At 40.4% G+C, this 27216-nt stretch overlaps 1 protein-coding gene across 7 annotated transcripts in view; it reads right to left on the reverse strand.

Moving 5' to 3' along the window:
- The window catches only part of Syt16 (synaptotagmin 16), a 290398-nt gene extending 266082 nt beyond the window's left edge, over window positions 1-24316 (reverse strand). For 4 of the 7 annotated variants that reach the window (XM_074067834.1, XM_074067835.1, XM_074067837.1 and 1 more), the window contains exon 1: window positions 24200-24315. Coding sequence is in view for 2 of the 7 variants with exons in the window: in XM_074067839.1 (XP_073923940.1) it covers window positions 23028-23088 (61 nt within the window). In the remaining 5 variants the exon portion in view is untranslated. Of the gene's footprint in view, window positions 1-23027; window positions 23243-23840; window positions 23914-24199 lie in introns of those variants that run through there. The other 3 variants (XM_074067841.1, XM_074067839.1, XM_074067840.1) reach the window with 3 other exon arrangements.
- Window positions 24317-27216: the final 2900 nt, after the last annotated feature.

Below are 27216 nucleotides of genomic sequence, written 5' to 3' on the forward strand. Positions count from 1 at the left end.
TACAAATAGGTACAGAAACAGTCAAAATATCCTTATTTGCAGATGATAATATCCTATACTTTAAAGACTCAAAAAACTCTACCCAAAATAGTTGGGTGTCCTAGACACCATCAACAACTATTGCAAGGTGGCAGGATACAAAATCAACTTACAAAAATCATTAGCTTTTCTATAAACCAACAATGAACAAACTGAGAAGGAATATATGGAAACAATTCCATTCACAATAGCCTCAAAAAAAAAAAATCAAATACCTAGGAGTAAACTTAATAAAGGATGTGAATGACCTCTATAAGGAGAACTATAAACTTCTAAAGAAAGAGACTGAGGAAGACTAGAAAGTGGAGAAATCTCCCATGCTCATGGATTGGTAGAATCAACATAGTAAAAATGGCTACACTATCAAAAGCAAAAGCAATCTACATGTTTAATGCAATGCCCATCAAAGTCCCAATGACTTTCATCACAGAGATTGAAAAAATCTACCCTAAAGTTCATTTGGAAACACAAGAGACCACAAATAGCCAAGGTAATATTCAGCAAAAAGAGTAATGTTGGAGGTATCACAATATCCTACTTCAAACTATATTACAAAGCAACAGCATTAAAAACAGCATGGTACTGGCACAAACACAGACATGAAGACCAGTGGAACAGAATAGAGGACCCAGATATGAATCCACACAACTATACATACCTTATTTTTGACAAAGGTGCCAAAAATATATGATGGAGAATAGACAGCCTCTTCAACAAATGAGAAGTGGTTATCCGTCTGAAGAAACTGAAACTGGATCCATGTTTATCACCCTGTACTAGTATCTACTCAAAATGGATCAAGGACCTTAATATCAGACTGGAAACTATGAAGTTAGTACACGAAGGAGCAAAAAACACTCTGGAAGTAATAGGTATAGGCAAGGACTTCCTCAATAGAACCCCAGAAGCTCAGCAACTAAGAGAAGAATAGACAAATCGGACTTCATAAAATTAAAAAGCTTCTGCACAAAAGAAATGGTCTCTAAACTGAAGAGACCACCCACAGAGTGGGAGAAAATATTTGCCAGCTACACATCAGACAAAGGACTGATAACCAGAATATACAGGGAACTTAAAAAACTAAACTCTCCCAAAATCAATGAAACAATAAAGAAATGGGCAACTGAACTAAACAGAACTTTCTCAAAAGAAGAAATTCAAATGGGCAAAAAACACATGAAAAAATGCTCACCCCCATCTCTAGCCATAAAGGAAATGCAAATCAAAACCACATTAAGATTCCACCTCACCCTTTAGAATGGCATCATCAAAAACACCACCACCAACAGGTGTTGGCAAGGATATGGGGCAAAAAGAACCTTCATACACTGCTGGTGGGAATGCAAGCTAGTGCAACCACTCTGGAAAACAGTATGTAGGCTTCTTAAAAATCTAAACATAGATCTTCCATATGATCCAGCAATCCCACTCCTGGGGATATACCCAAAGGAATGCAATACAGGTTACTCCAGAGGCACCTGAACACCCATGTTTATGGCAGCACTATTCACAATAGCCAAGTTATGGAAACAACCAAGAAGCCCCACTACTGACTAACGGATGAAGAAAATGTGATGTTTATACACAATGGAATTTTACTCAGCCATGAAGAAAAATGAAATCTTATTCACAAGTAAATGGATGGAACTGGAGAACATCATTCTGAGCGAGGTTAGCCAGGCTCAGAAGACCAAAAATCGTACGTTCTCCCTCATATGCAGACTTTAGATCTAGGGCAAATACAGCAATGTTGTTGGACTTGGGTCACATGACAAGGGGAGAGCACATATGGGAGGTATGGGGTTAAATAGAAAGCCCAAAATATGAAAACATTTGATATCCCCACTCCAGAGGAACTAATGCAGAAACCTTAAAGCAACAGAGGTCAACACAAGAAGGGGATTAGGAACCAGTGTACAGATCAGGTAGAGATGAATCAAAATGGGCTGCAACACATTTGTACATGGAAGCAATGCTAGGAATCTCTCTGTATAGCTATCCTTAACTGAACTAGCAAAAACGCTTTGTCTTTCTTATTATACTTATGTCTTCTCTTCAACAAAATTACAGATAAGGGCAGAACAGGTTCTGCCTGGAAGCCAGGCAGTAGGGGAGTGGGTGGGGGGAGGGGGAGGAGGGAGAAATGACCCAAACAATGTATGCACATGTGAATAAATGAATAAAAAATAAATAAATATTTCTTTAAAGTTCCCTTCCACACAGAGTTGTGGAAGAGTCTATACAAGCAGTATATAAGACAGACACAAATATTCCTCAATGCCAAGGAAGAGAGGAATGAGTTTGAGGGTCTGTACTCTGTGCAGGACCCAGATTCCATTTACACCTAACCTAGATAGGTGGGGAGCAGGGGGAATGAGGATTTACTCCAGCATGCCTACACAAGTTGGACTCCAGGCACTGCATCCCAGAGTGGTTCAGAGAAGTGAACAGCTGGGAGGGTCACCTGACAGCTTAAGTGTTGCAGCATATCAAACTGCAACGGCACACTGGAACCAACTGTGGAGTGTGGATTGGGCCTCACCCCAAAATTAGGGCCCTGCACCAGCCTGGGATGCTTACTTCCACCCATGGAGTAGAAAAGTTGTCTCAGTAATAATGGAGATTGAATTTTCTCTCCAACCAGGCAGTTAATTAAAAAATTAATTTCAAGACCTACAGGAATGTGACCTAAAATAGAATCGTGAGCTTAAATTAATATGTGACCCACAGTGCTCCGTCAATCTCCAGAGAAATTACAGAAGTCCCTAGGAGCCTCTCAGAAACAGCTTTGGGATATAACGTTGGACCAGTGTTGCTCTGAACACAGTCTCTAATATGCCAAGATGTTATTACACAGGCAATGAACTTCCTTCCACATCTACTTCTGTTTAAAGCTATTTGAATTTTTTTTGGTATAAGCTAAGACATAGCTCTTCAAATTATATTAGTTCAAAAAGTCAATGGCAAAAGCAATCCAGACTTATAAATTCCTGTTTTTCAGGACACTGGAATGCAGGAAGAAAGCTGACATCTGGGGAAGTACAGTTTTCAAGTATGGCCACAAGGTGGCAGAGTGACTCCACACCCCAGAAGCAGCAGATGGCAGTGGGTATTCTGGATCGTAGGGTTTATCAGGAATCCAGGACTTTTCTGCTGAGTGATTGATTCTCATATTATTAACGCACCCGTCTTATAGACACAGGCCCTGCGGGAGCCTTACTGAAACCTGGGCAGCTTTCAGATATTGAGCCTCCCCAGCTCAGCAAAGAATTAATGGAATTCCATTAGAATCCACACCTGTGATGCGTCCTGCCCTCCTGCTCGTGCAACATTACCACTGAAATCTAAATGGAAATGCCTTCAATGTCAGGGTCTTCACAGAGTCTTAAGCAGGAAGAAAGAAAAGACAAGCTCAATGTCAAATACTCCATCAAACACAGAAGCAACTTCCCACTGCAGGGAGAATAGGTGACTTCACACCTTCAAATTACTTTCCTTGCTCCTGCTAGCAGGGGTTAGTGTGTCTTCTGTAGGGGAGCTGAGGAAACTGGAAAATCCACAGACAGCAACCTGAAGAGGTACCATAAATTCATTTGGAAAAATGAAAACCTAGTTGGATAGTAATGAGGCTACAAAAAAACAAAAAAAAATCTAGTAAGGCAGGGGGTGAGGGAAGGGGGGTGGAGAAATGACCCAAACATCGTATGCACATATGAATAAAAGAAAAAATTAAAAAATATAAAACAAAATAAAAGAAATCTAGAAAATCATGCCAGGCATGGCAGTACATGCTTATATCTCAGAACCAGGGAGATTTAGGCAGGAGAATAGGGAGATCAAGGCCAGCCTGGACTACATAGTAAGTCCCTGTCTGAAGGAAAAGACAGACAGAAAATCAAAAAGAAAAGAGGAGGGGAGGAAGGGAGGGCAGGAGGGATCTAGAAAACCCTAATGACAGAAATAAAACAAACATACATAAATGGAAATGCATGCTACCTATGACTGAGAAGCTAACAAACTTGTTTCCTTGTCCCTTTCCATTCTGTAAGCTGTCATCCACTACAGTTAAAGTTCTGTATTTTAAAAAGTAGTTGAGTGGGTTCTATTGTCTGTAATAAAAACAGAAGAGAAAGAATGAAATGGAACAGTTAAATCACTCTAGAGAGAAAAGAAAATGAATAGAAGTGCATTAGAGAACAGAGGGAAGTAAGGAAGGGTGGCAGAGGGAAGATAGCGGGATGGCTAAAGGATTCTATGCAGGTATGACTAATACTCCATTTTAAGGCATTTCTGTTACTATGATACATAAACTTCTTTCAAAACATCATTTGTTTTCTGCATATTCAAATGTCTTTGAAGTGAGTGAACCCACCCTATGTGTTGACATAAATTAAGAAAAACAGATTCAGTTCCTCATCTGGGGCATTGCTCTGTAGACACAAGAGCACTCATCAACAGTGAGTGACCAAGAGACACTGAGAAGCAGGAAGTTTGGGGTATATTCAAGATAGGGTCTCACAAATTATTTGCCCAGACTGACTTTAAACCATGATCCTTCCGATCGCTGCCCTCTGAGTATGAAATTTATTTTTATAGGAAAGGTTTGTCAGTTTTTGACCTAAGTAGGAATTGATGCAACTTTCTGAAGGAAAATTTCACAACATCAAAAATTAAATTAGAGCCAGGTGTGGTGGTACAGATCTATAATCCCAGCTACTTAGGAGACAGACAGGAGGACTATAAATTTGAGGCCAGTTCAGGCAAAAGTCAGTGAAACTATCTCAAAAACAAAATATAAATAAACAAATAAAAATAAATACATAAAACATAGGGGCTAGGGCATAGCTCAAGTGGTAGGGTAATTCACTGACATGCACAAGGCCCTGGGTTTAATTCCCACTACTGCAAAATAAATTAATTAAATGACTACATCCTTTGACTCAACAGTTCTACACCTAGAATAATAATATAAAAAGATAAATTCAAGAATATTCATGGTAGTGTATTTCTTCATTAAACAAATCACTAAATAGCCATTCAAATGTGATTGGTGATAAAAATAAATTATGTGCCCAAGGTACTTAATGAAAAGGCAGGTCAGCACAGTATGTATTACTGCACTAGTCAGTGCTACTCCAAATGCTAGTCTATTAACTACTGGGGTTTTTGCCATCTGAAAAGACCTAAGTCATCACACTATCTCTGTTGAAAATATCTTGTCATAAAAATAATGCAGCAATTCCTATGAACCTCAATATCTTCCTGTGCTAGATGGAGATGGATGTCAGGATTTATAAGAGGTAGGTGACTTTATACCTTAATGAAACTAAAACAAGTACCTTGAAAACAGAAAGATATTACCAAATGCACGCCCGGTTTTATGAGGATGCTGGGTTGCAATGTCATCTTATATTGATACAGTAATTTTTCAAATACCAGGTAACTAGAATTTAATAATGTGTATAATAAACAATCTAAAGAGAAAAATGCAAAGCACTGAGCAGTATTTATATGCCAATAGAACTGGGTGTATGGACAGGAAATCTACATCAAATCTGAATATAGGACTTCTGGCCACATGGTATACAGAGTAGATATGAGTATGCCATTCCCATTACAGATACATGGGAATTCTGAATAAGATATAACCAATAAGCTAAACTTAATTCCAAAGAATAAATATCTCTCAGATTTTAAAAATAACAACAAAGACAGAGCTTCAATTATCCACTGTGGTTTCAATGTATCACACTCAGGGGCAATGGTTGTACATGAAGAACAGGACTTGAGGGGCCAGCCATGGTGGTACATGCCTGTAATTCCAGCTACTCAAGAAGTAGAGGTAGGAGGATCACAGTCTAAGTGTGGCTCGGGCAAAAGCATGAAACACTATCTAAAACACAAACTAACAGCAAAAGGACTGGAGCATGGCTCAAGTGATAGAGCACCACCTGCCATGTTCAAGGCCCTAGGTTTAATCCCTGTACCAAAAAACAGAGAGAAAAGAAAAGAAAGGATTTGAAGCTCTACCTCCAACCCCCTAAGGAATAAAGCACCTTAAAGAATAGTCTTGTAAATAAAACTAAACCAGTATAAAGTCTGCACACTAGCAAGAAAAAAAGCAAAGAAGTTTCTGAGTGTCATGAACCTTGAGTTTAAAAAACCAAATCACCCATGAGAAACAGAAATCCTTGGCTTTCACAGTAAGGTATCTAAGATTTCCTCCAGGCAATGTAAGAACCCTAAGATAAATATAAAAAAGTGATCCAGGCCCACTAAAATTCCTATGGATCCAGCAGATACAAATGAAAATCTCTGTCCTTATAGACTCTTTTATGGCTCAAGACTCAATGAAGATGAACTAGCACAATTAAATATCACAGAGCACATGTGGAAACAAGCCACCAAAAGGATAAACCAGAAAAGCCGAAAACTGATACCTCAAGAAGTTGAAACAAGCCAAGCACTGCTGGCTCACACCTATAATCCTAGCTACCTGGGAGGCTGAGATTGGGAGGATATTGGTTCCAGACCGACCTAGACAAATAGTTCAAGAGACCCCATCTCCAAAATTACCAGAACAAAGCAGATGAGGTGTGGCTCAAGCAGTAGAGTGCCTGCTTTGCAAGCACAAAGCCCTGAGTTCAAACCCCAGTCCCAGAAAAAAAAAAAAGGCGGAAAAAATAGACAAATCTAATGGACTATTGAATACTTATGCTTGAAAGTAATTTATAAACAATAACAGAGGGATAAAATACTGTGAAAAGTGGACAGGTTTGGGGAGTGGGGTTGTTTTGTTATGTTTTTTGCAGTACTGGGGATTGAAACCAGGGCTTCACACACAGTAAACGAGTACTCTACCAAGAAGAAAAGAGAAGAGCAGAGCCCTGTGACTATCCAAACCCACACTAACAGCAGAAGCAGCATGCCTTCCCCTCCTTGCTGGGAGTGCAGAGATAGAGGGCAGGAGCCCTGTTCACCAACCCTACCCTGAACCTCTAAAGAGGTCTAAGAAAGAAAAGAGAGGGAATGGGAGCAAGATAATGCCTAAGAGCTTTCCAGAATTAAAGAAAGAAGTGAAAATTAAAACTAAAAATGTCTAAACAAAAACAAATCTACACCTATACATGCAATGGTTAAAATGAAAAATTTTTTAAAAATCCAACCAAAGAAGAAAAACAATTTACCTAAAAATAAATTATAAAATATACTTCACCAGTGGTAGATGCCAAAAGACTGGAAATATAATCTATTAAAATGCTAAAAGGACTTTCATTTCTGGAAAAGATGGAATAAACACCAAAAAACCTCCAAGAAAAAGCCTACTCTCTATCCTCAGGGTTTCTCAGTCTTGGCACTATGACATTAGGAGCCAGGCAAGTCTTTGTTGTATTATGGAATATTTAGCAGCATCCCCAGCCTCTATTCACTGAATGCCAGTATCAATTCCCCCAGGAGTGACAAATGAAAAGGTCTAACACACTGCCAAATGTCACCTGAAAAAACAAAATCATACCCAGCTGAGACCCATTCTCTGTAGCTAAAAGAATTAGAAGAGAACAGACCTGCATGACAAACCCCTTCAACTATCCAGCCCAGTGTAAACAAATGCCTTGAGAGAGCTGCATCCATTTGCATTCCCAGGAGGCATTATGGAGCTCAAGGTGAGGAGCAAGGTTGACCATCCTCGCCCACACTAACAGCAGAAGCAGGGTGCCCTCCCCTCCTCTCTGTGTGTGTGGAGACAGAGTGTGGGGTGCTGACCATCCCTGTGCTGAACCAAAAGAACATCAGGAAAGAGGTAGTGCCCCTTTCCCTCTTCACTGCCACTGTGACCTCAGGAAGCTACACTGTCACCCTGTACCTTACTAAAGAAGGACAGACAGAAAGGAGGGAACACCCTATCTCATCTCAAATGGAGAGTAAAGGAGGAGTATGGAAAAGAGGGAACTGGATAAAAGAAGCTTATAAATCTGTATCAAACCTGAAGCCAATAAGAACCAAAGTCACATTATGTAGTATTCAAAATATCTACAATTTTAAAAAGTATTCATCCTAAGAACAGAGAGAATCTCAACTCAAAAGAGAACAAGACAACACACAATAACACCAAGAAGACACAAATGCTGGATTTATATGACAAGGATTTTAAAGTAATCTTCACAAAAATGCTCCAACAAGAAATTATAAATCCTTTTGAGATAAATGGATACATTTTTCAGAGCCTAGCAAGCACAAGGCCCTGAGTTCAATCCCCCTACTGTGAAAAAAAATAAAAGAAGAAAGAAAATGTTATATGTATATGAATTGAGAATTGTCCAATCTAAACACCAGAGAAAAAGTTGTGGGGAAAACTTGGTGAGCAGCAGAATAAAACAAACTAACACTAACACTTGGCATCAGAATCCCAGAGACAACAGAACTGAAAAACTATTTTAAAAAAATAATGGGTGAAAATAGAAAATATTCTAAATTTGCAAAGACTTAAATCTAGAGATATAAGAAGCTGCAAAAACTACACAGGAGAAAAAAAAATTCCACACCCAGACATACAAAAATTGAATTTCTGAAAAGTAAAGATAACAATCTCAAAAGTAGTCAGAGAGAAATCAACATCCATCCTCTGACTGGAAAAACAATCAAATGGCAGTGGATTTCTCATCTGAAATCATGGAGGCCAGAAGGAAGTGGCACGTTTCAAGTGCTAAAATAAAGGAACGCTCAAGTCAGAATTTTGTTTCTGTGAAAATGTCCTGCAGGCACAAAAGGTGAGTCAAGACGTTTTCAGATGAAAGAACATTAAGCTAGAATCCTACTGTAAGTGACCTGCAAAATGAATTATTCAAACAATTATTCAATTATTATTCAATTGCTCAGAAATTTGGGTCCTCAGGAACGCAGAAGAGCAATAAAGATGATAAACATCCAAATAAACATAGCAGTTCATTCTTCTCCTTTTGAGTTCTTTGAAATATATTTGACTTATGACAAACCTGCAGCCAGTATCATACTAAATGGGTACATTTCCTCTTAAGTCAGGAACAAGACAAGGATGTCCACCCTCTCCACTCTTATTCAACATAGTCTTGAAATTCCTAGCCACAGCAGTGAAACAGAAAGAAGAAATAAAAGGAATACAAATTAGAAAGGAAGTAGTTAAACTATCCCTATTTGCAGACAACGTGATCTTATACCAAAATACCTGAAAAACTCCACCAAAAAACTCCTAGACACCATAAACAGCTTCAGCAAAGTAGCAGGATGCAAAATCAATTTATAAGAATCAGTAGCCTTCCTATACACCAACAATGAACAGATTTTCAAAGAATATAGGAAAATAATTCCATTTATAATAGCCTCAAAAAAAAAAAAAAAGATGTGAAAGATCTCTACAAGGAAAACTATAAACCCAATATTGGAGAAAGAAATCAAAGAAGACTAGAGAAGATGGAACTATCTCCCATGCTCATGGGTTGGTAGACTCAACATAGTAAAAATGGCTGTATTAACAAAATCGATCTACATGTTTAAAACAATTCCCATCAAAATTCCAATGACATTTATCACAGAGACTGAAAAATCAACCCTAAAGTTCATTTGGAAGCACAACAGTCTATAAATAGCCAAGGCAATACTGAGCAATGCTCAGATGCTGGAGGTGTCACAATACCTCAAACTATACTACAGAGTCATAGCAATAAAACAGCATGGTACTGGCACAAAAACAGATGTGAAGACTAGTGGGACAGAATAGAGGACCCGAATATGAATCCACACAGCTATGCCCACCTCATTTTTAACAAAGGCACCAAAACATATGATGGAGAAAAGACAGCCTCTTCAACAAATGCTGGGAAAAGCAGTTATCTGCATGCAGAAAACTAAAACTAGATCCATGTTTGTCACCCTGTACTTGTATCAACTCAAAATGGATCAAGGACCTTAATGTCAGACCTGAAAAATTGAAGTAAGTATAGGAAAAAGCAGGAAATACACTGGAAGCAATAGGCAAAGGCAAGAACTTCCTCAGTAGAACACAAGAGGTTCAGCAACTAAGAGAAAGGATCGACAAATGGAACTACATGAAATTAAATAGCTTCTGCACAACAAAAGAAATGGTCTGTAAATTAAAGAGGCCACCCACAGAATGGAAGAAAATCTTTGCTAGTTATACATCAGACAAGGGACTAATAACCAGAATATACAGGGAGCTCAAAACACTAAACCCCCCCAAAATCAATGACCCAATAAAGAAATGGGCAACTGAACTGAACAGAGCTTTTTCAAAGAAAGAAATCCAAATGGCTAAAAACACATGAAGAAATGCTCACCATCTCTGGCCATAAAGGAAATGCAAATCAAAACCACATTAAGATTCCACCTCACTCCTGTTAGAATGACTATCATCAAAAACACAAACAAGGGGAGATTCCAAGATGGCGGCTAGAGGGAGGAAGCAGAAAGCGTGCCTCCTAAAGTAAAATCTTGTAGAGACGATGGAGATACACCTTACAGGAAAAACCACCCAGAAGAGGCAAAACTTTGACTCCTTCACACCCCCACCCCACACATAGCATCCCCACTCCACATTAAATGGAGAAACCAGGAGGGCTTCTGTGCTGCCAGACACCAGCGCCCAGATGACTTGGGAAGACATGGACAAGGTGAGCTAAGCGGCATGTGGTACTCCCACAGACAACCATGGGCCAGATCAGCATAGCCCCATGGACAGACCGACCCCCACCCAGGGAAAAAAGAAAAAAAACTGAATAATAAGCAACAATAACAAAAAATACACGTAGCAAAGAGGGCGGGGCACCCTGAGGGCCAAAGAAGGGGAGAGGGGCAATTCCTCATGTAACTGTAAATAAACACACGGGCTGGAGAAGGCAGGAGTGGCAGCACCCGCCCAGCAATCAAGAGCGGGAAAGCTTGTAAAAGCGGCAGTGGGAGGAGAACTCCACAGGAGAGGGGGGAAGATCCACTTCCCATGTGAACTGTAAATAAACACACAGGCCTGAGAAAGCCGGTGCAGTGTCACCTCCCCAAGTGTGCTTGGAAAGGGGAAAGCTTGTAGCAGTGGCTCGCGCACAGGAGAACTCTAAGTAAACAAAGCCTGAGGGGCCAGGTGTGAGTGTTAAGCTCACACCTGAGATCTGCATAAATAACGCCTCCAGCAACAGCAGGCTGACAGCAGCGGGCAGGCAAGACACAGCCACAGATAGCCATTCACATACCTGTCTCCAGACTCTTTTTTTTCTCTCTTCCTTTGATGAGACAACAACCAAACTACACCTGCATGCTGAAAAATCTACTGAAATTGTATTGCATTTGAACTTGGGACACTTTGTGCTGTTTTTTTTTTTTTTGGTTTGGTTTGGGTTTTTTTTTTTTTTTTTTTTTTGGTTTTTTTCCCCTTTGATGAGACAACGACAGAACTACTTCTGGGACATCTCCAGGATTGGAGGCTGAGGGACTAACACCAAAATTATTAAGACTGAAACTTTACTGCATTTATACTTGCAGATTTTTTTTTTCAATCCTCTTTGTCTCTCTAGTGCCTGTTTAGCTTACTGTAGATTAGTACACTGTCTCTCCTTGTTTATATCTTTGAAACTTGTTGTTTCTTTTGTTTTGTTTTACTTGTTTATTTGTTTTTCCCTTTTTCTTTACCTTCTTTGCTTTCCCTCTCCTCTCACCCTTCCACTCTAAATATCACCATTGTTATTATTACAAGCTAGAAAATACTTAATTGCACACAGTACAGGGACAATAACAATATCAAGGGCAATGATGAGAAGACAGAAAAAACAGGGAAACCAGTTTCCCCACAGCAAAAAATTAGTACAGGAACCAGAGGGAAATGAAGAAAACAGATACTCAGATCCAGACTCCAACAAAATGAAGATAAACTATTCCAAAGAACCCAATGAAGCCCACAAGAACAATCTAAAAGAAGACATACTACAGGTACTCAATGAGAATTTTATAGAGATGATACTGGATATGGTCAACCAAAATGTACAGGAGACACTCAAGAAACTCCAAGACAACAAAAATAGAGAATCTGAAAAAGCACAAGAAGAAATAAAAGAAACCATAGAAGCACTGTATAAACACCAAAGTGAAACAAAGAACACGATAGATAAAGAGATAAATGAACTCGGGATGAAAATAGACAACATTAAAGAGGAAGAGACTCAGGATATGGAAAAATCTCAGAAAAAAGAACAAAACAGAATTGCAAAAGAAAATGGAAGGCCAATCCAGCAGAACAGAACAAACAGAAGACAGAATCTCAGAACTTGAAGATGAAATGGTAATCAAAGGAAAAACCGAAGAGCTATTAGTTAAACAACTGAAGACCTGTGAAAAGAAAACACAAGAACTCACTGATTATTCCATCAAAAGACCAAACCTGAGAATCATGGGCATTGAAGAAAGAGAAGAGGTTAGATCAAAAAGAATTAACCTAGAAGGTAACACACACACACAGGAAATTAATGTGAGTCAACTCCCTGTATAGCTATCCTTATCTCAACCAGCAAAAACCCTTGTTCCTTCCTATTATTGCTTATACTCTCTCTTCAACAAAATTAGGGATAAAGGCAAAATAGTTTCTGCTGGATTTTGAGGGGGTTAGGGGGAGAGGGAGGGGGCGGAGTGGGTGGTAAGGGAGGGGGTGGGGGCATGGGGGAGAAATGACCCAAGCATTGTATGCACATATGAATAATAAAACAATAAAAAAATGCTGTTGCAAAAAAAAAATTAAACTAAAAAGCTTCTGCTCAACAAAAGAAATGGTCTCTAAACTGAAGAGAACACCCACACAGTGGGAGAAAATATTTGCCAGCTATACATCAGACAAAGGACTGATAACCAGAATATATGGGGAACTTAAAAAACTAAATTCTCCCAAAATTAATGAGCCAATAAAGAAATGGACAAGTGAACTAAACAGAAATTTCTCAAAAGAAGAAATGCAAATGGCCAAAAAACACATGAAAAATTCTCACCATCCCTAGCAATAAAGGAAATGCAAATTAAAACCACACTAAGATTCCACCTCACCCCTGTTAGAATAGCCATCGTTAGCAACACCACTAACAACAGGTGTTGGCAAGAATGCAGGGGGAAAAAGGAACCCTCTTACACTGCTGGTGGGAATGTAAACTAGTACAACCACTCTGGAAAGAAATTGGAGGCTACTTAAAAATCTAACATTGATCTACCATATGGTCCAGCAATACCACTCTTGGGGATATACCCAAAAGACTGTGACACAGGTTACTCCAGAGGCACCTGCACACCCATGTTTATTGCAGCACTATTCACAATAGCCAAGTTATGGAAACAGCCAAGATGCCCCACCACTGACGAATGGCTTAAGAAAATGTGGTATTTATACAAAATGGAGTTTTATGCAGCCATAAAGAAGAATGAAATGTTATCATTCGCTGGTAAATGGATGAAATTGGAGAACATCATTCTGAGTGAGGTTAGCCTGGCCCAAAAGACCAAAAATCGTATGTTCTCCCTCATATGCAGACATTAGATCAAGGGCAAACACAACAAGGGGACTGGACTTTGATCACATGATAAAGTGATAGCACACAAGGGAGGTGTGAGGATAGGTAAGACACCTAAAAAACTAGATAGCATTTGTTGCCCTCAACACAGAGAAACTAAAGCAGATACTTTAAAGCAACTGAGGCCAATAGGAGAAGGGGACCAGGAACTAGAGAAAAGGTTAGTTCAAGAAGAATTAACTTAGAAGGTAACACACATGCACAGGAAATCAATGCGAGTCAACTCCCTGTATAGCTATCCTTATCTCAACTAGCAAAAACCCTTGGTCCTTCCTATTATTGCTTATACTCTCTCTTCAACAAAATTAGAGATAAGGGCAAAATAGTTTCTGCCGGGTAGCGAGGAGTAAGGGGGGCAAGGGATGGGGGGAAGGTAGGGGGCAGGGGCAAGGGGGGAGAAATGACCCAAACATTGTATGCACATATGAATAAAATTTAAAAAATAAAATAAAATAAACCACCATACACACACAAAAAAAAAAATGTGATAGATGGCATTTCAAGTCAGTAGCAGAAAAAATTGGCTTTCAACAAATTACCTTGGGGCTGTCAGAGTGGCTCAAGTGTAGAGCACCTGCCTAGCAAGCATGAGGCCCTGAGTTCAGTACCACCAATAAGTAAATAAATAAATGAATCAATAAAAAAAAAACACAAACAACAACAAATGTTGGCAAGGATGTGTGGGAAAAGGAACCCTCAAACGCTGCTGGTGGGAATGTAAATTAGCACAACCACTATGGAAAACAGTATGGAGGCTCCTCAAAAAATCAAAAATAGAACTGCCAAGTGATCCAGCAATTCCACTCCTAGGGATATACCCAAAAGAATAGAACTCAGGTTAAAACAAAGGCTTACTGCAGCATTATTCACAACAAATAAGCTATGGAAATAGCCAAGATTTCCCACTACTGACAAATGGATTAAGAAAATGTAGTATTTATATACAATGGAAGTTTATTCAACCACAAAGAATGAAATTTTGCTACTTGCAGATAAATGGATGGAACTGGAGAACATCATCTTAAGTGAATTTAGCCAGGTTCAAAAGGCCAAAAGCTGCATATTTGCTCTCAGATGTGGACTATAGACCTAATACAAATACAGCAATATTATGGAAAACAAATCGTTAAAAAGAGTTCACATATGAGAGGGAGTGAGTAAAAGATGGACATTAACAAGGTGAATATGGTTGATGTATCACTATACAAGAATGAATATAGAATTTTTAAGCCAGTTGAAAACACCACAAGAAAGAAACTAAAGTAGAATGAAGAAAAATAGAGGAGATGAACCAAATCAGGCTATAATACACATATACATGGAAGTGTCACAAGGAAACTCCTTATGTAGCTATCTTAAATGAGCAAAAATGTCTTTCTTTTTTGCTTACACAAAATTGGAGAACAGGAGGGTAGAACACATCCAGCAAGACGATTCGTACTGTAGAATCCCAGAATGATTCCTTAACTGAAAGCACTCATCATCTCAGAAGAAAAAGGGAGTAGGACTGAAGATGGAATTGGTTGGAAGGATGCAGAGAGCATGAAACCTCTTCAAGACCCCATCTCCATTGAGGAAGCCAGAGGACTATTCCCTTCCTAAGTGTTATGGACTGAATTGTGCCCTCCAAAACTCCTCTGTTAAATTCCTAACCCCCAGTGCCTCCAAGTATGACTGTACTTAAAGACAAGGTCATAAGGGTAGAAGGGTGGGACCTTTATCCAATAGAACCAATGTCCTTGTAAGAAGAGGAAAACACACACCACAGCATTTCCAGCTATGAGGACACAGAGGGAAACTGGCTCTCTGCAAGCCAAGAAGAGAGCCCTCAGTAGACACTAACCTCACTGGCGTCACAATCTTAGACTTTCTTAAACTTCACCTGTGAATAAATAAATTTCTGTTGCTTAAACAACCCAGACAGCGGTATTTTGTTATGACAGGGGCTAACCAATGCACTATGTCTGTAGGGACTTCTGTTTCATCTCTGGCAAAACTGAAGCAGAGAGGCTCTGGGTTTGGGAACGAGGCATCTCCTCCATGGCAAAGAGGTCCTGTACTGAAAAAGGGTCTTGATAGAGAGAGTTCATATAATGAGAAGACTGCCAGGCCTCCTCACCACTTACACTGACAAAATAATGACATCTAGGCCTATGAACACAGCTATTTTACAGAGAGAACCAGAGATAGGAAACTGGAATTTTCATCTGTAAAGAAAAATACTGGGCCCAAGGGGAAACACCTAAAAATACCACAAGTTGGGGCCCACAGTGAGATGTAGTCCCAACTAATCACCCAGAAGTGACACACCATGTCAAAAGTGTCAGTGCCTCACTCTTAAACATGAGCAGACAACTAAGGATCAGACCCGTTTACTCACGAAGCTAATGGAGGATTTGCACCAGCACAGCCTTCAACAGAGTGAGAAGGCAGTTCTCAAATGTATGGTCTTCGGGCCCTTTGATACTTTGAAATTTTAAGGACCACAAGAAACTTTATGTTAGTGAGTTCTGAGGAAATTTTTAAATAGAGGACTATACAAACAAATATTCTAATAGCCTCAGGGTGTTAATACCACTCCCTTCTGATCCTCTGCAAACTCTGATGTGAAAAGACAAACACAGTATTATTAGGCAAATATTCTTACCTCACAGGCCATTCTAAAAGTCTCAGGGATCATCAAGCCCAGGTAAAAGGGGCCCTAAGGTCCAAAGGTCTCCACTTTGAGAAGTGCTAAAATAAACAACGAGATTGGAGGGGGAAGGGTCATACCTCACTGCAGATAAATAGAATTTGGTAAAATTTGAGTGGTCACTATTACTATACATAAGCCACCATGCTTACTCAACAGACTAACACAACTAAGGAAATAGCCCTAAAAGTAGATGGAAAGCCATCAAAGAGCATTTAAGCTAGAGTGAGGTCAAAAATAAATAAAAATGTGAGCGGTATGGACAAAACAAGTAAGTTCTGACTGGAAAAATTGATAAAGATTTCAAGGAGAGCCAGGCACCAGTGGCTCACACCTATAATCCTAGCTACACAGGAGACAGAGATCAGGAGGATCACAGTTCAAAGCCAGCCTGGGGCAAATAGTTCTCAAGACCCTATCTCGGGGAAAAAAAAACCCATCACAAAAAAAAAAAGGGCTGGTGCAGTGGCTTGAGCGGTAGGCCCTGAGTTCAAACCCCAGTACAGAATTTAAAAAAAGATTTTAAAGAGAAAACAGCACATGGATTTGGGTCATAATGGAGAGGACCCTTTGTAATAAAATAAGTTTTGTCTCCTCTCTTTGTAATCACTTTATATGAGCCAATTTTGTCAGATAAAAATAGAAATGTTTGGAGGGAGGATACAAGGAAAGGATGTAGGAGGGTGAATAAGGTTCAAATACTGTGTACACATGTATGTAAATGGAAAAAATGAGACCTGTTGAAACTATTCCAGGAATGGGGGGAGAAAGGATAAAGGAGAATGATGGAAGGGGTAAATTCAACTATGATATATTGTAAGAACATTTGTAAATGTCAAAATGTACCCCCAGTACAACAATATTAAAAAATAACAATTAAGAAAATAGAAATATTTGTCCCCAGGATCCAACTCAGTTCATAAAGAATCTAACCAAGGTATATTATAAATATATATGGAAATGTGACAATGAAACCCTCCTATACAGCTAACATATGCTAACAAAAAATACGAGTTTTACACTTTTGGATGATGTGTCCTAGAATTCTTTTCCCTAGTCTAAACAGAACATTTGCTCTTCATTTTATATTATTCATGAAGAAAACTGGAAACAATGACCGGGCACCCTATTTCTAAAGACCAGATTGTTCTTGTGTGTCAATAAACTGTATGTGAAGTGTCTTATGGGAGGTGAAGGGACATTTATTCAATGCCTCAAATTGTGCCAGGAACTTTGCACCATCTCATTTGCTTCTTGTAGCTCCTCAGAGTAGAATAAGCCAAGGCCTCTGGAAAGAGAATTTACCAGAAATCATGTAGCTATTGAGTAGCAAGGACAGAGTTCACAACTTAGGCGCTTCTGAAACCAAGCTTGAGTTTCCTTCCACTTAGCTAACCAGTCTTCTGGAGTTTTTGAGCCTAGACATTGAAAATCTATTTGTCATTGGTAGTAGATTGTGTTTATGATGGTCTCCTGAAATAAACCATGGGAATTTTGATTTAGGGTGGGTAAAATCATTTTATGTCTCTTAGCCTTCACTCTATTATGAGTCAAATCATAAAATGTGATTTACTGCATTCCTAAAATTAGAATCCAAAAGAATATTATACTCTGGCAATAAGAAAACCTATTCTATGTTGCTAAAATTGGAAACTAATAGTCTATTCAAAAAAAAAAACAAATCTATTTTAAAGGGAGGGCATCTACCCATAAATATAAACTTCTTAAAATCAAATGTACACAATCCTTAATGGAAGGATAGCTGTACAGAAGAATTTTATTTATAATATATACTTCAGATACATCCCTATTCCACCAGAAAGATCAAATGGTGATTAAAATGTCAATGATCATTTTAATGTGTAGGTAACTATTCTTAAATGACACACTGGTCATTCTTTTATCAATTCATAAAGCTAAATAATAGTAATGGCTACATGATACCCTAGTGACTAAAAGAACAGATACCAAAACCAAACCTACCATACTGGGAAGATAAGTTTATTATTCCCGAGAGACCACAGCTACTATAAACAGACCAAGTTTTACATACACTAAGAAAGTCAAGTCGGTCAAGAAAAAGTTTTGCTAGGCTTTCTAATTCAAAACTACCAAGCAGAAATTAAAACAAATGGAATTCTACTCAAACAGTACGGAAGTATTCACTCTGACTTAGTGTCAGAATGTTTCATTAGGGTAACATCAACTGGTCCAATTATCATTTTCATACTTGTCTTTGTGTTTTCTTCTAGAATTTAATTCCTAGTTTAAAAAAGAGGAGGAGGAGTTTGGAAAGCAAAGAAGAACAAGCAGCTTCTTCTACACTGTTTATAATTACTTAGGCTTAGTCAGCTTTTCAAACTTAAAACAAGGGTTCAACCCATTAATGTCAAATCAGTGCATTTCTCAGAACTCTGGTTGCTAGTCTGTAACACTAATAAAATCTAAATGTTATCATCTTATTGTAGAATTGCTACTTTTCTTAACTGTGATAACAGCCTGGGAGTTACAGGAGGGAACTGTGCACAGAGGCACACTGAAGCATCAAAGGCTAATGTAACACAATGTCCTGGAGTTGCTTTCAAAACACTCCCCCAGAAAGTTAGGAGGAAAGTGGCAATAGATAAGATTGGTAAAATACTGCTTCTTGTTAAAGCTGGATGGACCCAGGTACATGGGGGTTCATTCTCCTGTTTTCTCTTGGCTTGACATTTTCATAACACAGACATTTGCTATCATTGTCATGCCAAGCCAGAATTAGGAGTCCATAACTGGGAGTCCTGCAACTTTATTCTTTCAAAAAGTCAACACAATTGTATTAGACCATGGGCTGGAGCTAGAGCTCAGTGGTACAGAGCTTGCCCCTAGGTTTGATTTCCCAGGACCAAAAGAAAAAAAAGTATTTGATCACACTGCCTAGAATACAGATTAACATCCTAGTGTTTTCATTTATAAGTTTATTTTTCTCTAAAAATTTACAAAGGAACTGCAAGAATAGAACATGGAACTCCTAGGTTTACCAGATGTTAAGATTTGACCACATTTGCTTTAGCTCTTTGTTTTCATGACATGCAAATGCATATAAATACATATGTTTTTTCTCTAAAGCATTTGAGATTTAATTGCCACCTTATCCCTGAGTATTTCAATTTCCCCTAAAACATTCCCTTTCAAACTGCAATAAAATGTCAAATTTAAATTTATGAAATTTGACACTGACACAATGCTATTTTTCAGTGTACAATCCATATTCAGATTTTACCAATTATCACGATACTGTCATTTGCAGCATTTTTCCATGATATAGGATTTAATCTAAAATCATCCCTTGCATTCATTCAGTTGCCTCAGCCATCTTCATGACATTAGTTCTACAGAATGTCTTTCAAGTCGAGTTTTTCTGATGTTTTGTCAGGACCAAAGCCAGGTAATACATTTTTGGTATCATAAATACATTTCGTACTCAATGCTTCATATCAGGAAACAAAGGAAATCAGTTTGTTGTATTATTGATAATATTAACTTTGTTTAAGGTAGTATGTGCCAGGTTTCTCCACTATAAAATTATCACTCTCTCTTCACAGTAAGTAATCTGTGAAGAAATTCATTAAGAATGAAAATATTCTGTTCCTCTTCAAATTTTCACATAATAGTTTGGCATCTACGGATGATTCCTGATTGAGCTGATCAGTGCCATGGTATTTTCAAGCATATAAGGATGTTTTCTCTGGGCTACATCTTTTGTGCGTGTGCACACGTGTGTATGAACACTGTTAAGTTTCCAGGCAAATTATAATTTTTAACTCTCTTTGTCTATATTTTTGGCTGCCATCATTTGTAAATGCTTTTAATAATTACTATGACTGGAAATAATTTTACTTGAGAATTTCAGTACACTTTCTCTCAAAGACAAGCAATTTTCTTTCAAATTCTAGACATCCTACATCCCAGATATCTCAAGCACCCAGTTCTCTCTTCCTTCCCTCCAGGACAGAACACAGAGTAGAAATTGCTGATGCAGTTGGGAGGAAGGGGAAGAAAGGAAACTATAGGTTACCAGCAAGAAAGCAGATGAAAAGGAATGGCTACTGGTGGAGATTACCTGTGATTGTGAGTAGACCAGGGAAAAGCAACACAAGATCATCCAGTAAACCAGGAACAACTGACAGGGACCAAATGAATTCCTTCCAATGCTGAGAAATGCCCAAGATTTCTGGAGCATAATGGAGTTAGAGATTTCCAACACTGCCTAACATGCCCGGCTGTTCCTGAGAATTTATTCTTATAAGCAGACTGAAGTGCCTTCAAAAATAAACACCCATAAAAAGAAGTATTAATAATGCAGCAAATGCCATAAATGGAAGAAAAAAATTTTTCACTACTGTTGGGAAACACAAATTTATCTGGAATACTTATTACTGAGAAAATCATGAAACATAGTTCAAAATGCCTAAGTAGCATCACTCTATAAAACAAAATAGGATATCAACATTGTTAACATGTCATAACTTATTAGAAACCAAGCTGAGGCTCTCAAGTTTTCTGTTTCTTCTCTAGAACCTGCCTTTAGACAGTACACTGTCTTGACATAAGAACATTTTCTCTGGGTTACCTTCTTGTGAGTATTCTAAGTTTCCAGCAAATATTTTTTTAATATCTGTGTTTCCTATTATATACCATATTCATAAAGTCCTTCTGGATTCTTTCCAGAAAAGATGGAAGATGCATTTGAATTTTCCCTGGCTTTACAGTCAATTTTTTCCTCATAAAGAAATTTGGGGAAGGGAGAAAAATGGGGAAAAAGTCACTATGCCATAAGGCAATACTATGTCCGGATTTGATTTATTCTAATGAGCCCATACACTCATGCATGGTATGGAGACAGAACAGCTGAAGAAGTGCTTGTCACTCTATGCTCCCACCTTCCTCTCACCTGTCACTCCTTCATCTGCAGAGTTGAGGAGAAAGACAGGGGAACACAGTAGCTTTCATATCCCTGGAAACTGCTAAAAATGTAAATTCTCAGGCCTCAACCCAGACTTACTGAATCCGAAACTCCAGGGGTGGGGGCCCAGCAGGCTGTTTTATCAAGCCCTCCAAGTGATCCCAATGCATGTTAAAGTCTAAGAGTACATTCGAAAAAAAAATTGATGCCCAAGTATTTTTTTTTAAAGTTCTCAGAAGTATTTCTCATGTACAGCCAGGGCTAGGAAGCACCCTATCTACCCCAGTTTTTCCTAAACTGGGGATCAAATCTAGGGCCTCACACATGCCAGGCAAGCACCCTACCACTGAGCTACATCCCCAGCCCTAGAGCTAACTAAAGAACTCTAGGTCTGGAAGAAACCCTGGCATCCACAGTTTCTGAATCATCTCTATCCTAACTGTAGAAGGACTGAAGATGTGGTCCAGATTGGGGAAGAGGATCTCTTAACACCTACTGAAACCACTTCTCTTCATTTCCATAGTAGGGACACATAGTAAGTCTCACATTACTTTTGAATAAGAACAAAATGAACTGTTTTCCACACTCTGAAAATTTCTAGCCCCAATTTCCAACTTCTAGCACCATATCAGTTAACAATGAGCACAGTATTGTATCCTCAAGTCATCTCCGAAGCTAAATACTGTCATAATTTTTTCTATATGTGACAAAGTTTGAATATTCAGTGGAGTTGACTATAACATGTAAGTAAGTAAAAGCAACATTCATCTAAATAAATTGAGACAGAAGCATGGCCAATTTTTTCTAGGATACCAAGTACATCATTTTTACCCAATATATAATAAATTGCTAGAACACTACCCAACTGCATTCATACAGTGCACGAACTGCCTGTTTGAGTCTCTCTGCTTCTGTTTCTTTCTAAGAAATACAAGACTAAAGCCAGGTTTAATCTTCTCCATCTTCCTTTATTGATAAAAGCCTAAATCCATAGTTTTTCTCCCTACACCAAAAAAACAAACCAAACTACACTTTGTATAAATGAGCACAACAGAGAAAAGGGAAGAGTTTCCTCATATTAGCTGATTTTATTGCAAACAGCTGATCTACGTTTTTTAATTTAAAAGCTCGGAGAAGCCCAGGCCCACTGGCTCATGCCTATGATCCTGGCTATTCAGGAGGCAGGGATCAGGAGGATTGCAGTTCCAAGCCAGCCCACGCAAATAGAAAAATAACAACAACAACAACAAAAAAAAAAAGCTGATAGAGTGACTCAGTACCACCAAAAAAAAAAGGGGGAGGGGGGAACAAGAGCATTTGGTATCTCCATAAGAACGCAAATAGAAGGGAGGCCAACCACCCAGTTGGCCTTTTCTCTTTGTGTGTCCAACACTTTATAGATGGGCACACTTTAGGAGATGCCCATCACTTTATGGGTTATGGCAGCCTTGTCATATTTTTTTTTTTTACATACAGGCTCACTATGTAATCCAGGCTGGCCTCAAACTCTACATCCTCCTGCCTCACTCTCCTAAATGCTGAGGTTACAGGTGTTCACCACCACGCCTAGCAGACTTGGTATAATTTAAAGATAGAAACCGAGGACAGTGCCATGATCCCACTATTAGTGAATTTTGGAGAGATACAAAACACACAGCTTTTAACTACAAAAACTCATGTTCTCTACATTGTGTCAAAACTGTTCTTGGCTGTAGAGTAGCTTAAAAGAAACAAGAATTATTGCAGAAGATTTGACCCTCACCTTCCCATCTTTGTCCCTGCTCGTCTTCTAAAAGGCTTTCTGTAAACAGCACACAGTTCATTCATTTAAGTCCTTAATATGTGTCATGCCTGTGCTAGGAACTCTGGATGCTAGGTACGGGGCAGGTGTGACTTGATGGTTTTTTCAGAACTCTCTGAGGCGCCACTAATACGTATCTAGCTCCGTGACATGCTTTCTTAGTTTTCTTAGACGTGATTCCCATTTCCAAAAGCATGAACCAAACAAAAAAAAAAAGTGCCAAGATGCCAAAGATAGGCCGACCCCGCGCCTCCAACACTTGCACTCTTGGATTTTAACATGACATCTCCACACGCTTCTCATTCACTGTCCATGGTAGCCAGATCTGGACTCTGTCCGCCTGCGGGGAGCACAGCCCTGGCGGGGCTGGCGGGCTGTGCAAGCCATCCTCATCTCCCGAAGGCGCAAACCCGACCCCGAACCGGAGACGACCCTTGAACTCACAGCCAAAAGCTGATCTGGCTGTGGGCCTGCGGGCAGTGCCCAGGCCCCGCTGCCCCCAGCCACCCACCCACGTTCCCCGTGCGACATCGCGTCCTTTCCACCTGGGGCCGGCTCACGCCTTTCAGCCACCTCCGTGCCGGGCTGGCTGCCGGGACCTCCCGCGCTCCTAAATCCTGCCCTCGGGCCAGACTGGGCCAGGGCCGCCCGCGGAGACGGGGTGCCGGCGCCGCTCCCGCGAGCTCGCACAAAGGCAGGCGCGCCTGAACGTGGAGAACTTCCCACCCTGCGCGCCGCGGCCTCCCCGGGGCCTCCACCGCCGAGCGCACTTACTGTCGGTCGCCATGGTGGGCTGACGGGTGCGGGGCGGCCGCCTGCGGCTGGGGTCCCCGGCGCAGAGCCGGGCCGGGCGCGCGCTCTCGGCAGGCCCCGCTGGCTCAGGGCCCGCGCCGCGCACTGCCCCTCCCGTCGCGCGCCCCCGCCGCGCCGCCCCGCGCCCCGCCGCTGCCTCCAGCCCTGCAGCCTCCACCCGCACCCCGAGAGCCCAGCGCCGCGCCCGGCGGCTGGACCTGCCCCTCTCCGCCGCTCAGCGTCTGACTTCCCTCTCCTTCTCCCCCGCACACCCCAAAGACAATGAAGGCAGCAACTTGGACCATGCTCCTGGCCACACCAAGGTCGCCTCGCCAGCCTACCTTTCCAGCTAGGTTCCCTTGCTACCGACTTGTTTTCCTGACTCCCGTTCTCCACCTCATCCACGCCTGGAACTTCTTAACCAGGAGGGCAGGGACCCAAGAGCCAATTGTCAGCCCTAGCTGAAAGGGGTAAAGCAGGAAACAAGTGGGAGTGGGCAGCAAGGATCACCTAGGTGCCGGACATTAACCTTCCAGGATGCAAGAACTCCTGAGAAACGCTCCCCACCATCCTGGTTAGGCCCCAAGGGTGCTATGCTCCTTATTTCACCTACCCTGTTTTCTCTCAAGGTGAAAATAGGGCCCTGAACATAGTAGACTCTCAGTTGGTATCTACTGGGTGGATTAATGGATCCCTTTATAACTAAATACCTACGTAAATTCATGAAAACTAATTGGATGTGGACTGAATTAGTAACTGATTGATGGGTAACCATGGCCAAACCAGAGCACTTCCAGCTGACTAAGGGTGCAGCTTGTGCAAGAAGACTATCCTGAATGAGAAAGCCAGATCCTGTATGGCCTCGCAGCTCATCATGGTTAGGAAGGTTTTGAACTGAGGCTCTCTGTGGAAATCATATACTGTGCATCTACAGGAAGACCAGAAACCATTTTCTGATGGAGTCTTGGCATAGTGAGGGCCCAGTGATACATGAGAATCTGCTACCTCCACATCCCCTGTGCAAAGTATCAATTGACTCAAACACATGGTCTAAAGTACATGCATGGTAGAAGGCTATTTACTTCTTACAGACCCAATCCATCTGATGCCTTTGAGGATGGACATTCAACCTTTCCAATAAGGATCTCAGTAAGCATCGTTCCCAGCCCTGCTAGGACATTGCAGCTAGACATAGAGAAGACTCAGCAGAGTCAGAAGTAGTTGACATTTGGCCAAACAGACACAGGAAGCTACCGAAGTACAACACTGAATTCCCCTCTGATCTGTCCACAGAGCTCCTGTGAAGGAGCCAATATTTGGATGGGGCTCCACACCCACAGTGGGTACACCTGGAATGGGACTTTGGTTTTGGAGAGGGATTTTTTTTTTTAATCTTTAACATAGATGATACTGAAGACCATTTTTAGTTAAGAACCACAGACACCTGGCTTATGTGTCTTTCATAACAACCCCTTTGTGGTAGGCCCAAACAACCAAAAAACTTGAAATGGTTTGGATGGGAAAAAACAAAAATAGCTTTAAATATGGCCCCAGAATTTTGAAGCTCTTTGAAGAGCACAAATTATGAGGTTAAGCTGATTTGAGGGAAAAGATGGACAGTTGGGTTTGGATCAGTTGAACATTTGTGAGTTTCTTTATTAATTAAAGCTACTTTTCTAAATTAGACAATTCAAAGTATATGTTTAATGTTTTCTGAATGATTGGCCTGTTGGATACCTGGTTTATTAGTGTGGAGCCAAATGTGGATAAGAAGGGTTTTTTGGTTTTTTTTTTTTTATTTTATTCATATGTGCATACAATGTTTGGGTCATTTCTCCCCCCTTCCCCCTTCCCCACCCCCTCCCTTGCCCCCCCACCCCCTCCCTTGCCCCCACCCCCTCCCTCTCCTCCCCACCCCATCGATACCCAACAGAAACTATTCTGCCCTTATCTCTAATTTTGTTGAAGAGAGAGTATAAGCAATAATAGGAAGGAACAAGGGTTTTTGCTAGTTGAGATAAGGATAGCTATACAGGGAGTTGACTCACATTAATTTCCTGTGCATGTGTGTTACCTTCTAAGTTAATTCTTCTTGAACTAATCTTTTCTCTAGTTCCTGGTCCCCTTCTCCTATTGGCCTCAGTTGCTTTAAAGTATCTGCTTTAGTTGGATGAGACGGGTTTAAGGAACAACTAGATATCAAAGAGTGGAGGCCCCAAGTAATCCTCTGAAAAACTTTGGCAGTGAAGGGATGAAAGGGGAGAGGGAGCTTCCAAGGAAGAGCAGGATTGAGGTAAAATAAGATCTTTTGTGTTGCTTTAAAATGGAGGATTGTTCAGCAAGAAAGATATTTCTGTCCTCACGTTCAAGCATATAAAAGGAAGAAAATCACTTTTCCATAACGAAATCAACTTTCTGATCCAAGTCCCTATTCTACCTGTTGTTAGGAAGTTTGATTTTCTTCAGTTTTGGGTAAATTCCATCAATCCAGGTTTGTCTTGGGTCATTCAGCTTTCCCTCTTCACTCTTTCTTGGGGTTGTATCCAAGTTTAGAGGAAAGGATGTAGCATCAGGATGTTGAAAAGTATCAGACCCTATCTGTCCTCTGTAGAAGGTACCTCTCCTATCTGGATGCCACAGCTCTCAGTTCTTAGTTCATGAGTGCTGCATCTACTGCTCTGCCCCACTAGCCATGTGCAAACAATGACTTCCCCATTGATCTTAAGGAAAAATATGTGGCTATTTGCCCATGCCATTCTGAGCAAACAGGGAAATCTCTGGAGGAATCGCAAGCATTTTTCCACAGGCTAGACAACCATTTTTTTTCTTATTCCTTTACCATATGGTAAATGGTGGGCTAACAAGCAAGATATGTAATGTGGCATGAGGCAGGAGCTCCCTTAAATCTCAGTTTCCCCAACCTATCACCTCTCCTTGTTCCTGGAAATAGAATTCTCTCTAAGAAGGGGTAACTGCATGACAGTGATTTAAACAGTTATGAGCATTACATTATAAGGTGGTCCCAGGGTTGGTTTAGCATCTCAACAATGTCATCAAGGACTCAGAGTCTTAACATCCACCTACTCCATCATCCTCAGTTGTCAGCAGCTCTCTCTTTGAGGTCATAAGACTGCAGCAGCAGAAAACTTCTTATCTTCACAACATCCCACAAGTAGGGTGGGAGTGGGATGTCCTAGGATATCCCTCCTCATCTTTCTATCGGAGAAAATCCTTATAAAAGCCCTCAATGACCTCTGTCATTTTGGCCGCAATGAAGGCTGGAAAGCAAGTGTCTGTTTTCAGCTTCTGAGGATTCTGCCAGCATGGAAGAAGTGGACAGGGAGTGGCTACTGAGCAC

The sequence above is a fragment of the Castor canadensis genome, chromosome 3, assembly GCF_047511655.1.
Source record: "Castor canadensis chromosome 3, mCasCan1.hap1v2, whole genome shotgun sequence".
NCBI lineage: Eukaryota > Metazoa > Chordata > Mammalia > Rodentia > Castoridae > Castor > Castor canadensis.